Source organism: Equus quagga, chromosome 4 (assembly GCF_021613505.1).
Source record: "Equus quagga isolate Etosha38 chromosome 4, UCLA_HA_Equagga_1.0, whole genome shotgun sequence".
In the NCBI taxonomy this organism is placed as follows: domain Eukaryota; kingdom Metazoa; phylum Chordata; class Mammalia; order Perissodactyla; family Equidae; genus Equus; species Equus quagga.
The window spans coordinates 26,201,759-26,223,676 of NC_060270.1; the positions used below are offsets into that span (position 1 = coordinate 26,201,759).

At 36.7% G+C, this 21,918-nt stretch overlaps 1 protein-coding gene across 9 annotated transcripts in view; it reads right to left on the reverse strand.

The window, feature by feature from the left end:
• The window catches only part of LRCH3 (leucine rich repeats and calponin homology domain containing 3), a 102,121-nt gene that overhangs the window by 76,468 nt on the left and 3,735 nt on the right, over window positions 1–21,918 (reverse strand). The window contains exon 1 of one of the 9 annotated variants that reach the window (XM_046658554.1): window positions 2,604–2,773. The exons of the other annotated variants lie outside the window; for them this stretch is intronic. Coding sequence (XP_046514510.1) covers window positions 2,604–2,736 — 133 coding nt within the window. The 5' untranslated portion in view covers window positions 2,737–2,773. Of the gene's footprint in view, window positions 1–2,603; window positions 2,774–21,918 lie in introns of those variants that run through there. 9 annotated transcript variants of the gene reach the window in all.

The following is a 21,918-nucleotide window of genomic DNA, read 5'->3' on the forward strand; positions in this document are numbered from 1 at the left end:
CAACATGGGTGAACCTTGAAAACATTGTGCTAAGTGAAACAGGCCAGACACAAAAGGGCAAATATTGAATGATTCCACTCACATGAGGTACCTAGAAGAGTGAAATTCATAGCGACAGAAAGTGGAATGGTTACCAGGGGCTGGGAAGAGGAGACAATGGAAAGTTATTGTTTAATAGATACAGTTTCAGTCTGGGATGATGAAACCGTTCTGGAAACGGGTATAGTGGTGATGGTTGCACAACAATGTGAATGTACTTAATGTCACTGAACTATACACGTTAAAATGGTAAATTCTGTTATGTATATTTTACAATAAAAAAAAATTAGGTGCTGGCCCCGTGGCTGAGTGGTTAAGTTTGCATGGTCTACTTCGGCCACTAAGGGTTTCTCCGGTTCGAATCCTGGGCGCAGACATGGCACCGCTTATCAGGCCACGCTGAGGCAGCGTCCCACATAGCACAACCAGAGGGACCCACAACTAAAAATACACAACTATGTACCAGAGGGCTTTGGGGAGAAGAAGAAGAAGGAAAAAAGAAGACTGACAACAGATGTTAGAGCTCAGGTGCCAATCTTTAAAAAAAAAATCAAATGTTTAGTACTCAAAATAGAAAATAAACGTAATGTGCCTCTTTTTAGTGATATGTACTTTAAAAATCTCTAAAATTATGGACTTTTCTAATAACCATCTCTTACACCCCAGCAGAAACTAAATAATAAATTACTGAAACAAAAATTCAAAGTATTCTTGAATGTCAAATCTCAAAAGTTGGTCTGACAACTGTGTAACAAAGAACGTCAGCTGTTTATTAACTTCTTTCCTTCCTAACTCCATTACTCTTTCCCAGGGAGAAAAATGCTTAATATTTCATTCTACTCAGCTACGTAATTATGAAAGTAGAATTTATTTCTTAAAATCTCTAGAGCTAAGCCAGGAAAACCTAGGTTCATTCCAGTCCAAACACAAATTAATGTTTTCAACAGTTTGGCATTTATTAAGAAATGCTGGCAGTCAAAAGTCTTATGTTCTTCTAATAACTCCTTCAGGCCATCCCACGCAATGACATCATCCTCACCAAATAAAGCCCATTATGCAATACCCACATATACAGTACTATCACTTTCTGTGAGAACAGTCACTGCTATGAATGTTGAAAGGGCCTGAGATTATAACAAATATTCTGTATAAGAGATTTTTAACACTGAGCAAAGTAAATTTTAAAAGAATACTATAGGAATATCCTTTATCATATAAAGAAATGGTAAATACAAACTACAAAAAAATTTCTAAAATACACATTCAATGCAAAATAATAAGAAAGAAAAAGTAAAATTCATAAGGAAGATTGAGTCCCTAAATAATTATATAGAAGTAATAATTTTGAATTTGATTTGATAACTATTTAATAAACCACAATGATACTGTTCATGGTGCTTCCACAGGCTAACAATATGAAGGACGAAGAACATAAACAGTTGCCCATTAAATGAAGATACTGATTAATTAAATGATGACTGATACAAGTTTGTTACACTTTGGAAACCTTCTCTTTAAATTTGCCACATTTAAAATATACTCTATACTTAGGTGTTCCCTTTATGTTTTCAAGCACTATGCCATTCCCAAGAAAATTTCGCTGACAGAGAATGCAATAAAAATTATTTTATTTTAGCTAATAATAAAATTATGTAACCTACGGAGGTCAGAAATGGGAATATTTTCTAATGCTTTTCATTCTAAAGTCATGTTATTTTTACCTAACTTGTGAGTTTTCTTTTTAAAATTGTTTTTAATTTTAATTAAAAAAAAATTTTTTTTTGTTTTATTTTATTTTTTTAAAGATTGGCACCTGAGCTGACATCTGTTGCCAATCTTCTTTTCTTTTTTTTCCTCCTTCTCCCCAAAGTCCCCTGGTACATAGTTGTATAATCTAGTTGTAGTTCCCTCTGGTTGTGGCATGTGGGATGCTGCCTCAGCATGGCCTGATGAACTGTGCCATGTCCGCGCCCAGGATCTGAACCAGCAAAACCCTGGGCGGCCGAAGCTGAGCATGCAAACTTAACCACTCAGCCACAGGCCAGCCCCATTTTAATTTTAATTTTTTATCAAAGGTAGTAAATTTATATAATTTTAAACACCAATTAGTGACTTCTGCTTCCAGGAAGATGGAGCAGATGTACTTTTCCCTATTCCTCCTGCTAAGCACAATTAAAACTCTGGAATTATATCTAAAAAAACAAACATAAGACTCTAAAAGGTTGAAAGAAGACGACTAGGGACTTCAGGATCCAAGGAATGACATAGTAATCAGTTCCCGGAGACTTCTTCCTGCCTCTTGTTTCCCAGACTTGGAGCTGATGTCTCCAAGCTGGCAACCCAGAAACAGGGATGGGCAGAGATTTAAAAAAAAAAAAGCCCCAACAAAAGCCTGCTCTCTCTAGCTGAAGGACCAGGAAAGGAGCAACCTAACAAGACAGAAAACTTTTACACAATAACTGCTCTATCCCAGCCAAACATCCCAGAAAAACTATGGCCACTCCTCCCCCCCCCCCCCCCCCCGACACACTGCCAAAGGAAGAGCGATGAGCCTAAACTTCTACCTTGCAGGACTGTAACGTGGCACTTCAGTGGCTCCTCCCCAGTCCCCACTGGTGTGGTGTCAAAGAAGGCCAAGCAGGGAGCCGGAACTTTCATGCCTGCCAGAAGGTCATGTGGCGCCTCCCTCCTCACCATGTGGGATCAGTGGAGACTACATGGGGAGCCTAGACTTCCACCTCTACTCAGCAGTAATGAGAAGCCCTCAGCCTTCCTGCTGGTGTGACGTCAGAGGAGGACTAGCAGACTTTGACCATTGCCCAGTAGTCGGAGAGGCAGAAAGAAAAAACAAATGGGCTGTCCTAAGATTATTGTTTCTTTTCAGAAAGCAAGGGCCTTGAAGGAATCTCTTGATTCCTTAGAGGAAGAAAACAACAGAAAGTGTACAGGGTATGTAGCAAAAACTTCAAGGACTGAAAAAAGTTCAAAATCTCAACCTGATGCTAATTTTACATGTTCTACGTTAGAGTACAAAAATTCAGACCACCATGACTATGGTGTTATTTCTGAAATAAGAGAAAAAAAATTAGAAAGGCACATTTCAAGAGGAAGTGCCATTGAGCCTATTTGACTTTTGAGTGAAGGAAATACTTTAACAAGGTCCAGTCCCTATAATTCACAACCTCAAAAGTCAAAAACAACATAAACTAGAAGGACCTGGGGGTTCAACGATGAGGATGTTGATAATTGACTTCTGAAGCAGAGTGTTGGAAATAGGCAACTGAGAAAATCCATTAATGTCTTATTTTGTTGATAATGCTATTGGAATTCATGCTGAGTGATGACCACTTGATATAACTAATTCAGAGAATATATATTTTTCTATGAAAGCTATAAGTGAAACTATCATAACTTGTTTTCCTCATTTTTACTTTCACATAGCAACATTTACAGAGATGCCAAAATGTGGCTCATTAGGAGGCAGGTCTTAGTTTTAATCAGATAGAAAATAAAAAGTATAGATCAATATAGTCATATTTTTAGATTACATTCTCTTATGTTTCTCTATAGCACCTTTGGAGTTAGAACTTTATGAACACTTTGAGCAAATTTATTACAATCTCATGACAAACTTTAATGGCAGCATATCTGGGCTACTTCATTGTGGCCTTCACTAGGATTAGAAAATCTGGTCACGATATTATGAAGAATTTCTTTGCAGTGAGGTTTAATTTGTTGTTAATAAGTATCTGTTGAAATTAAGATCACTAGATTAAAATAAACTCACTGTCAAATCTTGTTAACATAGTAACATTCTATTGGAAAAATATATTGTTAGAAGCAACTTGTTTTCCCATTTAAAAATATCTGTGAATATTAATGTATGACTTGTATGAATAAATCTGAAAGAGTAAATATTCCTTTTTCATTAAAAGACGAATGCATATTTTTGGGTTATATAGATGGAACAAGCGTCTCAACTGCTTGAGAAATTTATTTGGGGTGCATGTCTGCTTAAGAAGAAAGCTTTTTGTTCTTGCTGCTATTCTTTTCTTAGCATAACCAGAATATCCCCAACCTACACAGTCTGTGTCCTTTGCTCTATTTATAGCATAGTTTCACCTGAATACAGATACCAGTATTGTCCTAGTACAGGTGAGGAAGGGAAGAATTCCTAATAAACTGCTAATATTTTTAGGCACATGGGGTTTAATTTTTGATTTCTAATGAAATGTTTAAGCCTATTTCCAGTCCCATACTTACATTTAATTTCACAGAAATTTATTACTGGGTATGTTATATCCTCAACAAATACCATAAAATGAAAATACTTAGATCTCAGTTCAGGCTATTTTATGCAAAATTTTTTGACAATTTCAGCATAATGAAAGAATTTCAAGTTTGAATATATAATTTCCCATGGTGGGGTTAACTTCTGTCAGTACTTGAGATTGTATCATCAGCCTTCTTTCATAATGGAATCCTTTTTCCAGTTTAGTATTTAATTTGAACATGTATTTGCCTTTTAAAAAGTGCTTGGCCTAAATTTACTGTAACTGCACGAAATAAGCATTTGTTTAAAACAACATTCTTGTAAACACTCTCACTGAAATGTATACAGAATTTAAATCATGACCAAATGTATTATCATTGCCCTATTTATGATTTTCATCAGCTTTCCTGAAATGATTTTTTCATAATGTAATTGTGAAAACAAATTGAGAATCTTACTGGTAAAAATGACAAGTTATTTTACTCAACAAAAGGATTAAGACAAAGTGATACCCAACCACCTTTTTATTCTGCAGTTCAGTCATTCTATAAAACCAATTAACCCAGGAGTCCTAATGCAGTTTCAAACATCACACTGGTAATCTTATATATTCTAGCTCACTAACGATACCCCAAGTTTCCTAAGCCCTTACCAGACAGCAATTTGGTCTTACTGTTTATACTTAAATGCTCAAATTTTGCTTCAAAACCCAAACTTTTATTTTGCAGTAGAAGTGTAAAATTGCTAATTACTGATTTTATGTAAACGCTTTTTTCATCATTTCCCCACATCTTAAAACAAGATGTTTCTAGCAACTTCCTGAGATTTTTTGATTATCTCCCCCTGAACTCAAATTAGTACTTAACTTTGTGATTATTTACTGACAAGGATCCAAAATGTAAGCAATCCATCTATTTTCAGCACAACTAATTCTAGGCAAATGGATTTTTATTTTTCACTGCAATACTGGATATTTTCATTTCATTTAAACTATGGTACAGTCGTCCCTTTTTTCTCCTGCTTGGAACAGTGCTCTGTGAACTGTGTCTTCCAGCACATTTTAAAGAAGAGAACCAATTCAAAAACAATTACATACTTTGCTTATTAATGAAAGGCTATGTAAAATGAAAACAAATTTTTACTAGAAACGGCCAAGTTTTAAAAAAGAAGCAACTATTTTTGCATTTTCATAAAGTAGATCAGCTTGACCATCATCAGCTTTTGAAATGTGAATTTCTATTGCAGAGTAAAGGTCTTGTTTTTATAACACTACGATGCACTGTATTTCTTCCTGCCCTTCCATCCACCCTTCGTCCATCATCTGGAGAGCAGGATGTGCTGGGCCCCAGGACCGGCACCTACTTGGGGACGGTCAAGGTTTGGACCAGGGTGCTTAATAAACCAAAAAAAAGTCTCACTGGAAAAGCTATCAAGGATGCTAGCTAGGGTGCAAGAAGGCCCACACAGGATGCTTTATATATATATACATTTGTATATATATATTTGTGTGTGTGTGTGTGTATGTATATATATAGTTTGTATACCATTTGCTCAGGAAAAGCAATAATGTAAACTGAATGACTTGGAAAATGCATTTTTTTTTTCAGTTATGTTTTTCACATATCCTAGGAGAGTGGGAAGCTGAAAAATGTATGTAGGATGATAAAACTTTGGTACATATTTCCAAAGCTGGGCCATGAAAAGATATTAAAGAAATTTAACAAGAGGAATGAAAAATTAAATCGAATTTAGAACACTAATGTAATTTAGCCAAGAGAACTATTTTTACAGTCTGGAGACCTGGGTTCTATTCTTGTTTTGTTAGTAACATAGCTGGACTGGGATGATACAAAAGTTACTTAATTATGAAACGTAAAAATTGTATAATGAAAAGGGATGAGAACTCTCTTCTTTGGAAAAAGGTATTTTATAAATACAAGGCATTATTAATGACAGAAACTTTGCCACCAAACAGAATTATTTGATAACTTCTCACTTTAAATAATAAAAAATATAAAGATAACTAAAGAATTTCTCCAGAAGTCTAAAAAAAATTCTTAAAATGATTACCACAAAATTCAAAGTAAAACTCTTAAAGCACAACTGAGAAGGAAAATAAATCATACACTACAAAAAATGACTTCAACAAAAAAACTCTGGGAAAACATGATACCAGTTACCAGCAGTAACCAGCCAGCCATCTTTACCTTCTATACTGGAGTGGACACATCAGTTTAGAACCATGGCAGTACAGTGCACCAATTTACTCCTGTTATATATTTTATGACTCCATAATGACATGTAAAATTAGACTGACAAAAGTAAAAACATTTTATAACAAAGTGGAAGTGGTTTATTTTAGATTCAAAACGCATACTTCAAAAAGCTATATCCATGCCCAGAACAGAGTCTGAGGCACACATTTTTAATCAATAAATGTGGCACTGAAGTAAGCAGGGGAAAGAAAAGGAAGGAGAAAATAGAGGAAGCTACCTTTGGCTGAGCACATATACCCACTGGAACATCTGTAAATGCTCCATATGGCCACAGTCTCATTTAACCCACAAAAGCTCCTTCTGAGGCAGACATTGCACAGACGAGGAAACTGCCACTTTGGAAGGTTAGGAAACAGACTCCAGGGTTACACACAGCTAGCAAGTGACTGAACTGAAATCCAAACCCGGATTTCTCTGAATTCAAAGCCCACGCATAAATACACTTACACAAAACACTATTATACTATAAATTATTATTTTAAATGCTGAAAAATAGGTACATAATTAATAGGCAGCTCCATTATCCTAGTAAAAATCAGGGATTTTTACAGAGATACCATTTAACATGATCTAATACACCATCGCCAAATTGCTTCTGCAGACAGACACCTTTAAGATCCTATGGCATGCTTGCACCCTGCCATGTCACTGGACTGGCTTTTTCTTCAGATCTTAAAACAGGAAGGCTGAAAAATTAGAAGGAGAGGGGCTACTTTACTGAGTTATACTCTTGCTCCCTAGCCTACCTTCCTATATCTCCTGGAATTTTTATTCCTTTATTTTCTTGGGGGAAATTATTTTTAAAACTATTTAATAGAACTTTTAATAAAATGTTTTCATATTGTGATCAAAACTTCACACCCCCAGCCCCGCTGCAATGATTCCTAAAAAGTAAAAGGCACACATTCATGACTTTGAAAGGCTCCTGCTCCTTTACGTAAATTACCTAAGCTGTCCTGATGCTGTCCTGTCTGGTATCAGTTGTCACGTGAAACGATATAAAACGAGGCTCCAGTAGACAGGTCGTAATCCTGTATCCAGTGCTCACTAAAAGGAACCAAGGCTGCATAAGGATAACAAATACTTTATGTGGGGGAGGGGAAAACAGGATGGATCTGGAAAATCTTTTTGTTCTTGGAATGCAATTTTCAAGTCCTCAGCAGCAACGCTGGGATGGGAAAGAGGATTGCCCAAGAGGAGGGCTCCCACACATGAAGGGTTTAGGCAGTGACATACAACAGGTAGAGCCACTTGTAAACATCCTGAATTTCTAAGAGATACTTAGTCCGTAAGAATCCTAAAAAGGAAAGAACATGAAGGGTGCTGTGAAGAAATCAATACTGGGTTGGCCCTGTGGCCAAGTGGTTAAGTTTGCGCGCTCTGCTTCCGCGGCCCCAGGGTTTTGCCAGTTCGAATCCTGGGCGCAGACCTGGCACTGCTCATCAAGCCATGATGAGGTGGCATCCCACATGCCACAACTAGAAGGACCCACAACTAAAAATACGCAACTATGTACCAGGGGGCTTTGGGAGAAAAAGGCAAAATAAAATCTTTAAAACAAAAAAAGGAGAAATCAATACTCATGGAAAATTCTTTTGTGAAAAAGTAAGGAGACAATAATCAAGGTATAGATTCTATAGAAAATGTCTTTTAAGTTCATCTTGTCTTTATCTTATGTTAGAAAATAAACAAGTGTTTACAACTGGCAACTCCTATGATAAGACAGCAAAATTAATAAACCTACGCTGGTCACTGTTTATCTAACCTCAAGAACGTTTAGTTCCTATTGTTACTAAAGAATGTCTTCATAAGCAAGATAAGCAATTGAGCCAATAATAATTAGGCTTCTAAAAGCAACTATTAGAAAGAAATATACCAACAAGATAGATTTAATGGTATAATGATTTTGGGTAGAAAGCCCAATCTTAATAATAGAAGTGGGGACCAAACAACACAAGAAGATTGAGCACTGGACACAGGCTGGGGTTTCTGCACAGGCTGGGATCCTTACTGCTCTTATTAAAATGACAAACTAAGGCTTTTTTACCTTTCCAGCATAATGCTGACAGGGGCCCAGCTGAGCCAAAGCACAGTCCAAACGGACTTGCTAACATCATATTTAACACTAGCCATAAACATACCCATGATATGTTCAGACCATGAGCATATCATATCCTAGGAACAAGGTAGCTGTTACCAAAACTTTCTTCTTTGCCTACTGCACCTCCAAAAAGGGTCCTTTCTCTTTTTTTAATAGACTAGTGTTGAGAGTGCTCAATTTGGCCTATGTAGGATGAGGTTAGAATTTGTTGTTAGTGTCCTTGAGTCAATTCTGACTCCTAGCGACTCTGTATACGGCAGAGCAGAATCCTGCCCTGTTTTTTAACACCATCTTCTCAACTTCTGGTGCTATTCATAGGGTTTTCATGGCCAATGTTTTTGGAAGTGGATGGCCAGGTCCTTCTTCCTGGTCTGTCTCAGTCTGGAAGCTCCACTGAAACCTATCTACCAAGGGTGACCTTTACGGAATTTTTGAAATACTAGTGGCACAGCTTTCAGCATCACAGTAACATGCAGCTGCCCAAAGTGTGACAACCAACAGTGGTGATGTGGTTCCCTGACCTGGAAACAAACCCAGGTTATGGCAGTGAATGCCAAATTTTAACCACGAGACTGCCAGGGCTGGCTGGGGTTAGAATAACTGGGGTCAACTATTACTTCACTCAGAGACCCTTTGGGAAAAGAGAGCTACTTCAACTGCCTGATTAACTTTAGAGCAGTGCTTCTCAAACTGTAATGTTCTCGAAATCACCTGGGGATCTTATCAAAATGCAGATTCTAATCCTGTGATTGGTTCTGAAGTTCTGCATTTCTCCTAAGATCCTAGGTGATGCCATATTGCTGGTTCATAGGCTACACTTTGAATAGCAGAACTTTAAAGAACCATAGATTATTCTTCAAAATTTCAAAAGATGCTACCATACAATAGTAGTATCCTAGGAAAAGCAGGGCATAACAATTTAAAAGAATAATTATGACTTTGAATAGTATTTATCAACCAAGAAAACAGAAAAACTTGTGTTACTGAAACCAAATACTGACCAAGAATTTTTCAATTCACAGATGCAAGAGGCTCAGCAAACCTCAAGTAGGACAAATACAAAGAAAGTCACATCATAATTAAACTGCAGAAAATCAAAGACAACAGAAAAATAGTCTTAAAAACAGCCAGAGAAGAAACAAATGTTGTCTTAAATGTATCATGAACAAAACTAAAAGCTGATTTTTCAACAGAAATTCCGCAAGTCAGAAGAGAATGTAACACTTTTAAGGTGCTGAAATGGAAAAACAAAAAACCCTGCCAAGCAAGAATTCTACACTCAGCAAAAAAATGAAGGAAAAATAATGATTTTTAGACAAAACAAAAATTCTGAAAGAATTCAATGCTAGCAGACCTACTCAGGTTCATGATACAAGGAGCAGAGGGTCATTCATTCATTTATTCCAAAGTCTACCAAGGGTACACCATGTGGCACACACTACTGTAAATGCTGGGGATACAGACAGACAAGGTCGTTGTTCTAATGAAGCTTATATCATAATGGAGCAAGCATTCAATAAATAGAGACATACTATGAAGGAAATAAAGAATAGCAGTGAGGAAAGGTGGTTCAGAGCACCTGGACAGGGTTTATCATGAAAGTCTCCAAGGCAGTAAGTTTTGGGGGTTGGGGACTAATATTTATTGGTCACTTACTATGAGCTAAGAACTACTCTAAGTGCTTTTTATGTACTCACTCATAGTTAAGCTAAAATCTAAAGGATGAGAGACATCCAGTCACAAAAAGATTCAGAGGAAGGGCATGCCACAAATACAGGATATCAAGCTCAAAGGCCACAAAGGGAAAATAAGTTTGATGACTAGAAAGAAGAAAAGTGTAAGTAAGCTATGTCCAAGAAAGAATCCAGTTACAGCTTAAGAAGTTGGCAGAGGTCACAACAAGGCCTTTTAGACCCTGTTAAGGCAAATGAATTTTACACAAAGGGCAGTGGATAACTACTATAGGATTTTGTTTGTCTGATTTTACAGGGAAGTAACATGATCTGATTGACATTGTAAAAATATCATTTTTGGTTGCTGTATGGAGACTGCTTTCAAGGGGTAAGAGAAGAAACAGGAAGACTAGTTAGGAGGCTACTGCAATGGTTCATGGCAACGGATGACGGGGCTTGGGCTAGAGTTTCAGCAGGGGAAAAGAGAGAGTGGACAGATTTAAGACATGCTGAGGTAGATATGATTTGCTAATAGACTGAAGAGGACAGGAGAGAGAATGAAGGATGACTCCCAGCTTTGGGGCCTGAGCTACCGCATGGATGGCAGTAACCCTAATTAAGATGAGTTCTTACCTCAATAAATGCATGGTACTGTCATTTACCACAAGAACAGTTTGTTGATGTTAGTTTCTTCACTCCACCTTTTTTTTTTTTGAGGGAGGGAGGGAGGGAGTAGGGGCAGCAACTTGAGTCCTTTCTGCTCAAGGTACATCTGAGATACCTACTTAGACATCTAGCGGAAATATCAAGTAGACAACTAAATACGTATCTGGAGCTCAGGCACAAAGTCAAGGCTAAAAGTATTTGTTGAATGAATACACCACAGAATCAAAACTGACTCCAGTTGAAGCCAGTGTGGGGGAGGGAGCGCAATTTAACTCACATCTCTCAAACACAATCTCTGAGGAGATGCCTCAAAACCCCTAGGCCTCCTAAGTCTTAAGAACTCCAAACCAGTCTGCCCTTCATATCTTCTAAATGAGGAAAGATAAAAAAGAGTGACTTAAGCCAAACATCTAAACAGTAAAGAATCAAGGCTAAAACATCCAAATCTTCTTACTCCCAAAGTAACGTTTCCCCTATCCTACCCCATCCCATCAAATCCATGGGAGCAGCTCAGCCATTACAAACTATCCCATCCCCCACTTTATATACACACTGGTTTGTGCTATGTATGCTACACAAGGAATCCCAACACATCTATAGCATTGCTTCAAGAAATTTCTTCAGTCTTTGTCTTCTAATATCCTTTCCTTTTGAACAGGGTACAGCTCTTTATCCTTGGACTCCATATCTCCTATCTCCATGTCTCCCATTTCCCATATCGCCTCAAAGTAGAGCCTACAACGCTTTCAGATACATAACATTAAATCCCCTTTCTCCTACTTAAAGATCATTAAGAGGCTAACCACTATCTGAATCAGTATTTGCCAAACGAGGGTAATGGGAGCCTGCTATCCAAGGGATATATGAAATAACCCACTGGAGTACAGCAGAAAAACATTAGAACTTTTATTTCTATTTATCTTTAATTTCTCCTTTAAAATTTTATATTTTATGTATATTTTTAACAAATATAATTTTAGTACATTGGCACATGCATATAATATATAAACAAACATATATTTATCAAAAATTTTTTACTATAGGGACCAGCGGCTGAAATGACAATAGAATACTGGCCACAGGTATTAGGATTTGGGACACTGCAGACACTTGAAAGAACAAGAGGTAGGCAACACTGTTCATCTTTCTTTTCCCTAAATTAATGCAGACTTCAGATCTTAAAAAGAAACTGAATAAAGAAAACACAGGAAAGAAAAACTGAAGGTACTCTTAGAAAAGTCTAATTAATATATCTTTCCGTCCTCTCCCAACTCAACCAAGAAATGGAAGGTTTGGCTACAGAAAAGTTAGACTGATTATAGTCAGTAAAGTAAACTGCCTATCATTTAATGTTGCTTACTGTGCATTATGATAATTACATACTTCACTAAAGGCTTACTTGGTTGTTTGACTTTAGTATTAAATACAACTTGTAGTAGAAACATGTCATTGTTTTAGGTTGCCCAGGAGCTAAACAATACCTGTGCTTGCAGAATCCAATACTTTATGAAACAGAGATCTTTCCTCAAGAGCAGCTGAAAAATGCTGTATAGTATACTTGCTTTCCCAGCCTCTCTTGCAGCTGGGGACACAGGCACACAATCTAAGTTCCCCCAAACAAACACATCCTCCCCAACCCTGAATTGACAGCAGAGTGGTAACAACACGTCCCAATTTCCAGAGGCAGTGGTGGCAGAAGTTCCAGTGCTGGCATATAGTGTCCATTAACACTGGAGTTGGTGGTACAAGTTGAGGTATCGTGTCTATCTCCAGTGGCAGTGCTAGTGTCTTCGGAGGACAAGTTCTGTCACACGATTTTGGATATTGTTACTGGTTTACCTATCCTTCCAGCCTGGTTCTCCAGTGCCCCCAGGGATTTTGTGGGCTCCTCATCATGAAAGTTGGTTTCTGTTGCTTGTAACTAAGAACCCTGACTAATATCATCTCTCTTATCCTCTATGACACCAATTAAAGAGGGTCTGAATGCCTGACTTTTTGACATCAAAAGGAAGCATATTCACTGGCATTATCCTTGAGAATGTTGATTGAGTTCTACTATATCATTGAAGCCCCAAGGGTTCCCAGTAAACCTAGTCACAGAGAAGTCAGTTGTCACTATTTCTAAAGCTAAGAAGGTGAATAGGCTCTTCATCATTCCCCGTTTTCTTCATCATTCCCTTCTCATTCACTCACCCACCCACCCACCCAATAAACACTCAAAGGGCATTCGGCCTTGTACTAGGCGCTGTACAACAAAAAGAGAGTAAGACAGAGCCCTCTATAGTAGGCAGAATCCTAAAATGGCCCCCCAAGATTTCTCCCCCTAACCCCTGGGACTACGAATATGAAATACACTCTTAATATGTTCTTCATGTGGCAGAAGGGATTTTGCAGATATAATTAAGGTTACTAATCAATTGACTTTGAATTAAACAAAAGAGAGAATCTCGCTGGACCCCAACTCATCACATGAGCCCTCTGGCTTGCAGCAGAAGAGGAAGTCAGAGATTCGAAGCACAAGGATTTGACACACCACTGTTGGCTTGAAGGTGGAACTGGGCCATGTTGTAAGGAATGTGAGTAGCCTCCAGGACCTCAAAGCAGCCTGAAGCTCACAATCAGCAGGAAAATGGGGACCTCAGTTTTACAGCTGCAAGGAACTGATTTCTGCCAAAACCTGAATGATCCTGGAAGCAAATGCTTCCCTAAAACCTTCAGATAAGAGCCCTGCCTAGCCAGCACACTGATTTTGGCCTTGTGAGACCCTGAGTAGATAATGCAGCTGAGTAGTCTTCTGACCTACAGAACTCTAAGATAAATGGATGTTGTTTGAAGCTGCTAAATCTATAGTAATTTGTTATGCACCAAGAGAAAACTAATCTACTTCCTTCAAGGAGCTCCCAATCTAATATGAGAAAAGACAATATCGTTCACTGTGACAGTAGAAAAGTGTGCACAGGGTATTAGGGAAGCAGGAAAGAAGTGCTTAACTGGGGAAGGGAGACAGAGGAGAAGGAAAAAGAGAAGGTAAAAAAGAAGGGGTGTTACGAGTGACACATGAGTTAAGAATGAATAAGCCTAAACAAAGCAGTGCATGAAAAAAGTAATACATCATAAATGTACAATTTTTTAAAAAAGTATAAAGTGAATAACCATATAAGTAACGATCCTAGGTTAAGGAATAGAACATTTCCTGTACTTTAGAAATATACCCCAATCTATAAGTCCCCTTTCCTAACTATAACATTTTCCCTCTCCCTTAGAGGTAACCATTATTCTGACTTTTGTGGTAATCGTTTTCTTGCTTTTCTTAATAATTTTAGCACTTTTGTATGATGTTGCTTGCTTTTGAACTTTATTTAAAAGTGTTTGTGTTGCATATATTGTGTCATACTTCATTTGCTCAACGTTTCGAAGGTTCATACATGAAACTGCATGTAGCTATAACTTATTCATTTTCACTGCTGTGAAATCCTATCAATAAATATATCACAACTGATTTATCCAATCTATTGATGATCGTTTGGGTTGTTTCTATTTTGTCAAATATGAACAATGCTATGAACATTCTTATACATATATCCTGGTGTACATATACACAAGTTTCTTTGGGGCATAAGAGTTTGGAATTTCTGGGTCACAGAGTATGTGTATTTTCAACATTACTAGGTATTTTTGAAAACTGATGCACCAACTCACATTCCCATTAGCATTGTATGAGTGTCCCCATTGCGCTTTCTTTCCAGTACTTGCTATTGTCAGCTTTTTGTGTAGTACCTCAGTTTGGTTTTATTTTCCATTCCCTTAATTACTAATAAGGCGGAGCACTTTTTCACGTATTTATTGGTCATCTGGAATTCCTCTTTAGTAAAGTACCATTCAAGTGTTTTCTCAGTTTTCTATTGGGTTGTCTTCTTACTTGTTTGTAGAAATTCTATACATAATGCTGGATATCATTAGTTTGTCGTATTTCCAGGAAACCTTCCCTTACTCTGTGGCTTATCTTTTTACCCTCCATGATGTGTAAACCATTTTTTTAAACCTATTTTTAATGACAAAACCTATTGCCTAGTTTTTCTAAGAAATAAGTTTAATAAACCAGCTAAAATCTTTGGTTTAAGACTTTCTTCAAATAATAAAAATCTAGAAACTTAGAAGAGCAAGGGAAAAAGTTAAAAGTGAGTAAGGAAATACCTTAAACTTTTAGGACTAGTTTATGATTCTAAAATCAGTAGCAGTGCATTTAATATCACTGGGTACTTTAGGAACTCAAAATAATGTTCCTTTGTGTGAATTATCATATTTACCATCTATTTTTTCTCCAAGCTTGAGTGGAATAACTGTTTCATAAATGAATTGAAAAAAATAATGAACATGTATATTACTACTTAAAAGTCATATTTTGAGATATTAACCATCCAGCCCCCAAATACAGCCAATGTAAAAGGAAATGGACCCTAGGAAATCCTTGGCCCCAACACTGCTGCCATTCTTCTAGTCTCAACATTGATTTTGTGGTGATCTATGACTCATCTTTTTACCCCTCCTAAAGGCACCATCGTACTATTTACCCTTCCTATTTAAAAAACAATGCCAGTACAGTTGAGTCTAGATTTCTCCCTTGAAACATAAATTTAAATTTTATTTCAGATGTCTTTATACTGAACAGCCATGATCTCCCACATGGTCTCTGCCTCTCTTTATAAAGCATGTGTGTGTGTTTCTGTTGCAGGAAGAAGGACATAACTAACAGAAGTCTTTTTACCTTGTAAGTCTTTCCCACTGTGTCAGTACAATATAAGAACTGTGCTGTTCCTCAGGCAGAAGAGAATGGAAGAAGCTTCCGGATGAGCGTATATTAGAGCTATAGGCTCTCTCATTTCGAAGGGAAGGTAAAGTTATGAGGGGGAGTTATAAATATTGTTTCCTGAGATGTGTTCTTGGCACCCTACATTTCAATTCAATATGCATAATTCCATAGAAACTTTGTTACAAAGAGTAGCATTATATACAATATAATATCCATAATTCTGAAACTGGGATACACATGGGGAAGGTGGATTACAGAAAACAGCAGAATAAACATTATAGAAACTTATTTGGTTTGGTTTTCCCTAATGGCTAGTAATCTGAAACCATAGATTTGTATTAAAACGAGCATGAAAATATAGAGTGGAATTCTTAAGAAAATTCCAAGCCTTCAAATTTCAAGTTCCCTACTGAAGCAACTTCAAGGTCTGCACCCAGACCTCTGAGGTTAGAGGGACTTAAATAAAAATTCATGTCATCAACACATACACACACTCTTTAGAGAGAGACATGGGAGATCATGGCTGTTAGACATAAAGAGGAATGAAATGCAAGTTAAAATAACTTCCATATTTGGGGAGAAAACAGGTTGTTATGTGGCCTATAAACCTAGTTAGGCTACATACAATATATAACACTGTTTCTATGAGGAAGTGCTTTTGAAATTTTGTTTGTAAATTAAGTTTAAGTTTTAAAACTGCATATAATTTGTTAGAACAATTCCACTTGATGGAACAAAGCAAACTACAAAGAGCTGATACATGGTTTTCAGTATATATGTACATGCATTAAAAAAAAAAGCCAGAAAGAGTATGTGAAAATGTTTACAGTGGTTTATCTATGCAGTAGTATTATTCCTTTTTTCCTTTCTCTCCTTTGTGTATTTGTTTTTCCAAATCTTCTACAGGTAATACCTATTACTCTTAATTACAAAAGAATTCAAATTAAATATATAGGAGTTTATATACACACACAAAGAACTTTCAATTCTTTGTTATCAACTGGTTCTATGACAAAAGGTAGAAAAATAAATCTTTCCCCTTAATTTATATACTTTCTCTTGTAGAAAAAAATTATATTCCTCAGGATGCACTGAATACAGAACAAAGACATAACATCTCTCACTTATGATTTTGACGGTGGGTGCAAAGTAAAGACAACTTATGCACTGCTGGTATAAAGCTAAGCGGACAACCCTTCTAGAAGGGCAATTTTACAATCTGTATTAAAAAACCTCAAAATTGCATATAACTTTTAATCAATCAATTATATTTCTAGGAATTTATCCTTAGGAACTAACTGGACAAGTCTGCAAAGACAGACATACGAGGCTATTCTCAGTAATATCATTTGTAGTAATGAAAGTTGAAAACAATCCTCATGTGCATCAATGGGGTAAATTAAATGACAGTATAGCTATACAATGGACTGCTATTAAAAAAATTATGCTACAGATCCCTATTTTCTGATATTGTATCTCATGTAGTGAAAAAAATCAGACGATAAAACAGCCTTTGTATGATCTCATTTTTATAATTAAAAAGTGAGAACATGTATATTCATGAAGAAAAGTGTCTTCTTTATAACTTTTTGTACTACAGTGAACAACTCTTAATATCAGAAGAAATGATTTCTAAAGTCTACTAAATTCAACCAGTCTGGTTAATGAAATAAAATTAGTTTTGTTGTTTTCTACTCTTTCATCATTTCTAAGGCTCTTAGAAGGTTCTTCCTGATTTGAAATCATAACACTTAGTGGATGGTAAATGTGTGGAGTATACAGTTAATGCCTGTATTAACAAAGACGACTGCTTAAATGCAAGTCTTTCTTAACAAGATTTTATTTCAAAAAGAAAAAATTATATATCCCCCCTGGCCCTGAGATGCTACCAAGGGTCCCATAATTACGACTGAGCCCCCGTTTGCTGCCACCTCCTCCCTTCACCTCTGCCTTCTCAACCATTATTCAACAGTGTTTTCAGCTCTAGTCACCATGGTGGCTTACTGTCTTCATGAATATAGAAAAAACCTTGCCAAAAGAAGTCTGATTTACCAAATAAATAATACAGAAGAAAATCTCAATTCTATTCAAGACAGTAAGCCCCACATCGCTGTCCAATATAATTTTCTGCGATGATGGAAAGGTTCTGTCATCTGTGCTGTCCAATGTGACTGAGAGTAGATCTGCCTAATGTGCTGTCCAATATGACACAACGTGGCTACTGAGCACTGGAAAAGTGGCCAGTGCAACTGAGGAACCAAATTTTTAAATTTTAACTTATTTTAATTTTAATAACCACCTATGGCTAGTAGCTACCATGCTGGACAGCACCGCTCTAGAAAAACTCACAGAACATATACTGTGGTTGATACAAAATATACATAAATAAGGATCCAAGAAAAATATGATTTCCACCTAAGACCTGGCACTCTAGTGCATATTTCCAAGACCAACGAAACCATAATTTTGTGGCTTACAGATTGCTTCCTTGAAAAACTAAATGGCCTTTTAGTAATCCTCATTCTTCTTTACCTAGGAAATAGCATCCACTTCTTGGAAGTCTCAAGTCTCATGACTTCAATAACACTGCATTACCTTGGCTCACCCTCTACATCACAATTTGTTTTCTTTTTTTGTGTAATCTTAGTCTCCCTCTCCTGCCTTCCACTATAGGCTTTTCCCCAAAGCTGAGTCCTTGGTTTCTTATTTCCAGTCTTCCCTTCAGAAGAGATTTCTTACAGCTTCAACCATGAGTGCTATTTGCCCTCTGTGAAACAGCACTACCTCACTATATAGCCTTAGAGACGTCATTTAACCTTTCTGACACTGCTTCTCATTCGTAAAATAACTTACATGGTTATTATGGTTCCTTCAGCTTTAGGATTCTGTGAATTCCAACACAGGCCTAGTTATGGAACTTTGTTTTTTTCTCAGGCTGATTCCTCTTCTTGCCTTTTTAAATGCCCATGGTTGTCAGTGACCAGCTTTTCCACTCTCCACACTCTTTCTGCAAGAATCTCATAAACTCTTCACAATGACTCTCTCAAATATATACCGTAGCCCTAATTTCACTCTTAAAGCTCCAGATTTACATTTCTATTTGCTGCACAGGATTAACTAGACGTGCTACCAGCCCCTTATATGTATCAGGAAATCAAAGAAATTATGTGCACCAAACTTGTCAGTGTGGCTTAGTGATCAAAACCGCAAGTTTTAATATCAGATGTATCTGAATTTGAATCCCAGTTCTGTTACTTATTAGCTGTGTAACTTTGATCAAATTAACCTCGAGTCTCCACTTTTTTATGCTTAAAATGGGGTTAAAAAGAGTACTTAAAACTCATATGGTTGATGTACGTGCATGTTTTTGAAACACAGCTTAGTATAATACCTGGAATATGCTAACAGCTCAATAAATGTTAGCTAATATTATTATCAGTAGCATTACCATCTTCCTAGTCCTCCAGGTTTAATAGCTCAGTCATCTTTGATGCATTCTGTCGCCCCTTTTTTTAAAATTCAATCTGCATTTGTACATTTTCATTTTCCAATATGATCTGTTGTCCATTCCCTCATAGATTTGGATTTATTACAGCTACCCAACCAGATTACTAGATTTTTTAATATTTACAGGGTGAAGCCGGTTATTATTATTGCTTCTCCTATATTACCTACCATAATGCCTTACACATGAAAATTCTGCTATTGTTAGACAGTTCAAATAATCTTTACACCTATTTATTTATCCCTTGAGTTCTTTGAAGGCAAGGAGTGTCTTGGTCCTCTTTGTATATCTACACCTGCCAAAATTCCTTAGTCAATCAATGTTTGTTGAATGAATGAATGTTGATTAGTCCCCCTGTCTCTAAACCTGTCATCAATCTAGCTTCCTCATATGTGAAAAGGACCTCTTACATTCTCTAATCCAACCATGTATTCTGACCAAACTGGTCTCACCACAACATTATCAAGAGGAGTCTCACTGTATTCGTCAGGACTCTTATTTTATATCAAAAAAATTCTACTCAAATTACTCAGAAAAGGGAATTTATTAGTTTGCATAATTTGAAAGTCCAAAAACAGCACTAACTTATCAGAACTCTTTCCACCTTCTGGCTCTGCTTTCCATTTACTGGCAAGCTCCAGGCTCACAATCTATTCTCTCAGCACCCCAGGGTTCAAAGCACGCCTCTTTCTCAATAGTTTCAATAAAAAAATCAGAATTAACACTCATGTTTGCCAATTGGAAAATACGCCCATCTCTGACAATCACTGTGGCCAGAAGGACAGACAACATTGTGAGTAGGCCTGAGTCATGTGAACACCCTCTGTCCGGGTGGGAACTATGTAGCTGAGAGGGGTGAGTCTCTAGGAAAACTGAAGTATTGTCCTCAGATGAAAGGGGAATGTGTGGCGGATTGGCAAAATTAACTGACGTGCCCTGTCAGACTTCTTGCATGCTGTCCACCAAAGCCTGAAGTGGCTTTCCTTCTCACTTCTACCTACCCACATCCAAGCTACATCCTTTCTGCCCCAAGAAGTCTCCTGTGATTTCTTTTAAGATTTTCCTTGTCCACTGGATCAAGTCACCCATTCCCAAGAAAATTGTTCCCTTTTCCTAAAGAGCTACCTTTTTAAAACAGGAGAGAAAAACCTCAAGAAAATGTTCCTGGTGAATTCTAATCATGTCACATTAAACATGGGATGGATATTACATGCTGTCTCTTAGAATGTAAACTCTTGAAAGACAGCAGTTCTACCAGACGCATTCTATATATTATGAAAGAACAGACTGTGTGGCAACTTTGATATATATAGTATTCAAATAATTTTCTAGGCTTTAAATTTTCTATAGGGTCTGAACAAAACATTTTAGCTAACATAAGTTGGGCCTGAATTCACCAAAGTACTTGGTATAACAGGTAGACTATGGTTTTGGAGTTGCCTCATACTAGGCTCAAATCCTGCTAATACCACCTTTCCTGGCCTTTAAGCTAAAGGTCTTTGTGCAAATTATCTAATCTCTCCAAACTTTGGGTGCGCTATCTGTAGACAGGAATAGTAACATCTATTAGGAGCCTGCGTGGTAGAGTGAAGTGAAAAGAGGTAGATGGACTTGGGCTGAAATTCTGCCACTAATACTAATTACAGTGACTCCTCATCTGTAAATTCTGAGTGATTCCTCATACGTAAAGTGGGGATCATAATATTTAACCCATTGGTAGTTGTGAGCATTTAACAAGGCAACATATTTTAAAACATCTAACACAATGAATAGCAAACACTGAATACTCAATAATGATGTTCTCTCTATCAAACTATGTTTAAAATAATTCAGAGAATAATTCAGTATTTTTGTTCTTACCAAGGTTTGCCAAAGATATCTCATAATAAGTAATGTCTCTAACATGTTAGTAATGAATCTAGTCTAGTAAGGTATAAAATACCTTGTAATCTTTTTTATTTTTCATACTTTTTGACCAGATAACATGTCAACCAACACAAATTTGGCTTATAAAGAAACTATTAAAGTAACAAAATAAGCGTGGATAATAACAAATTAAAAATTCAGAGCTCAGTAAGGGAAAAATTCATTGGGATTACTTATTTTTCTTCACAAATGCCCTTGGGTTTTGTTAGTTAATAAAATATTTCTTAAAGGCAAAACATGTTGGTCCTAGAACTATTTAAAGCAGATATGATAAGAAGCTAGATAAACTCCTGTAATCAACTATTCTTTAGCTTCAGGCTCAATGTAGTAATACTGAAATGACTCACACCAATATAGAATTGCTATGCTATCCATCTCCTAAACAGCCATATGACGTATAGCCATTTCCTGAACAGAATCAGGAAATTTGGGGTATGAACGACAATTTTAGATGTCACCTATCAGAACACATGCAAAAGGTAAACGACTGTTCAAATTTACCTTAGCAAGAAAGTTTAATTTTAATATCATTCGCTAAAAAATACAAACTATATTTAGTACAATTATTTCCAAAAAGAGATTAAATAAGTAGGCACTGAATTTCTTCCATTTTACACCAGAGCAAAAGTTTCTTTAAAGAATAGTTTCT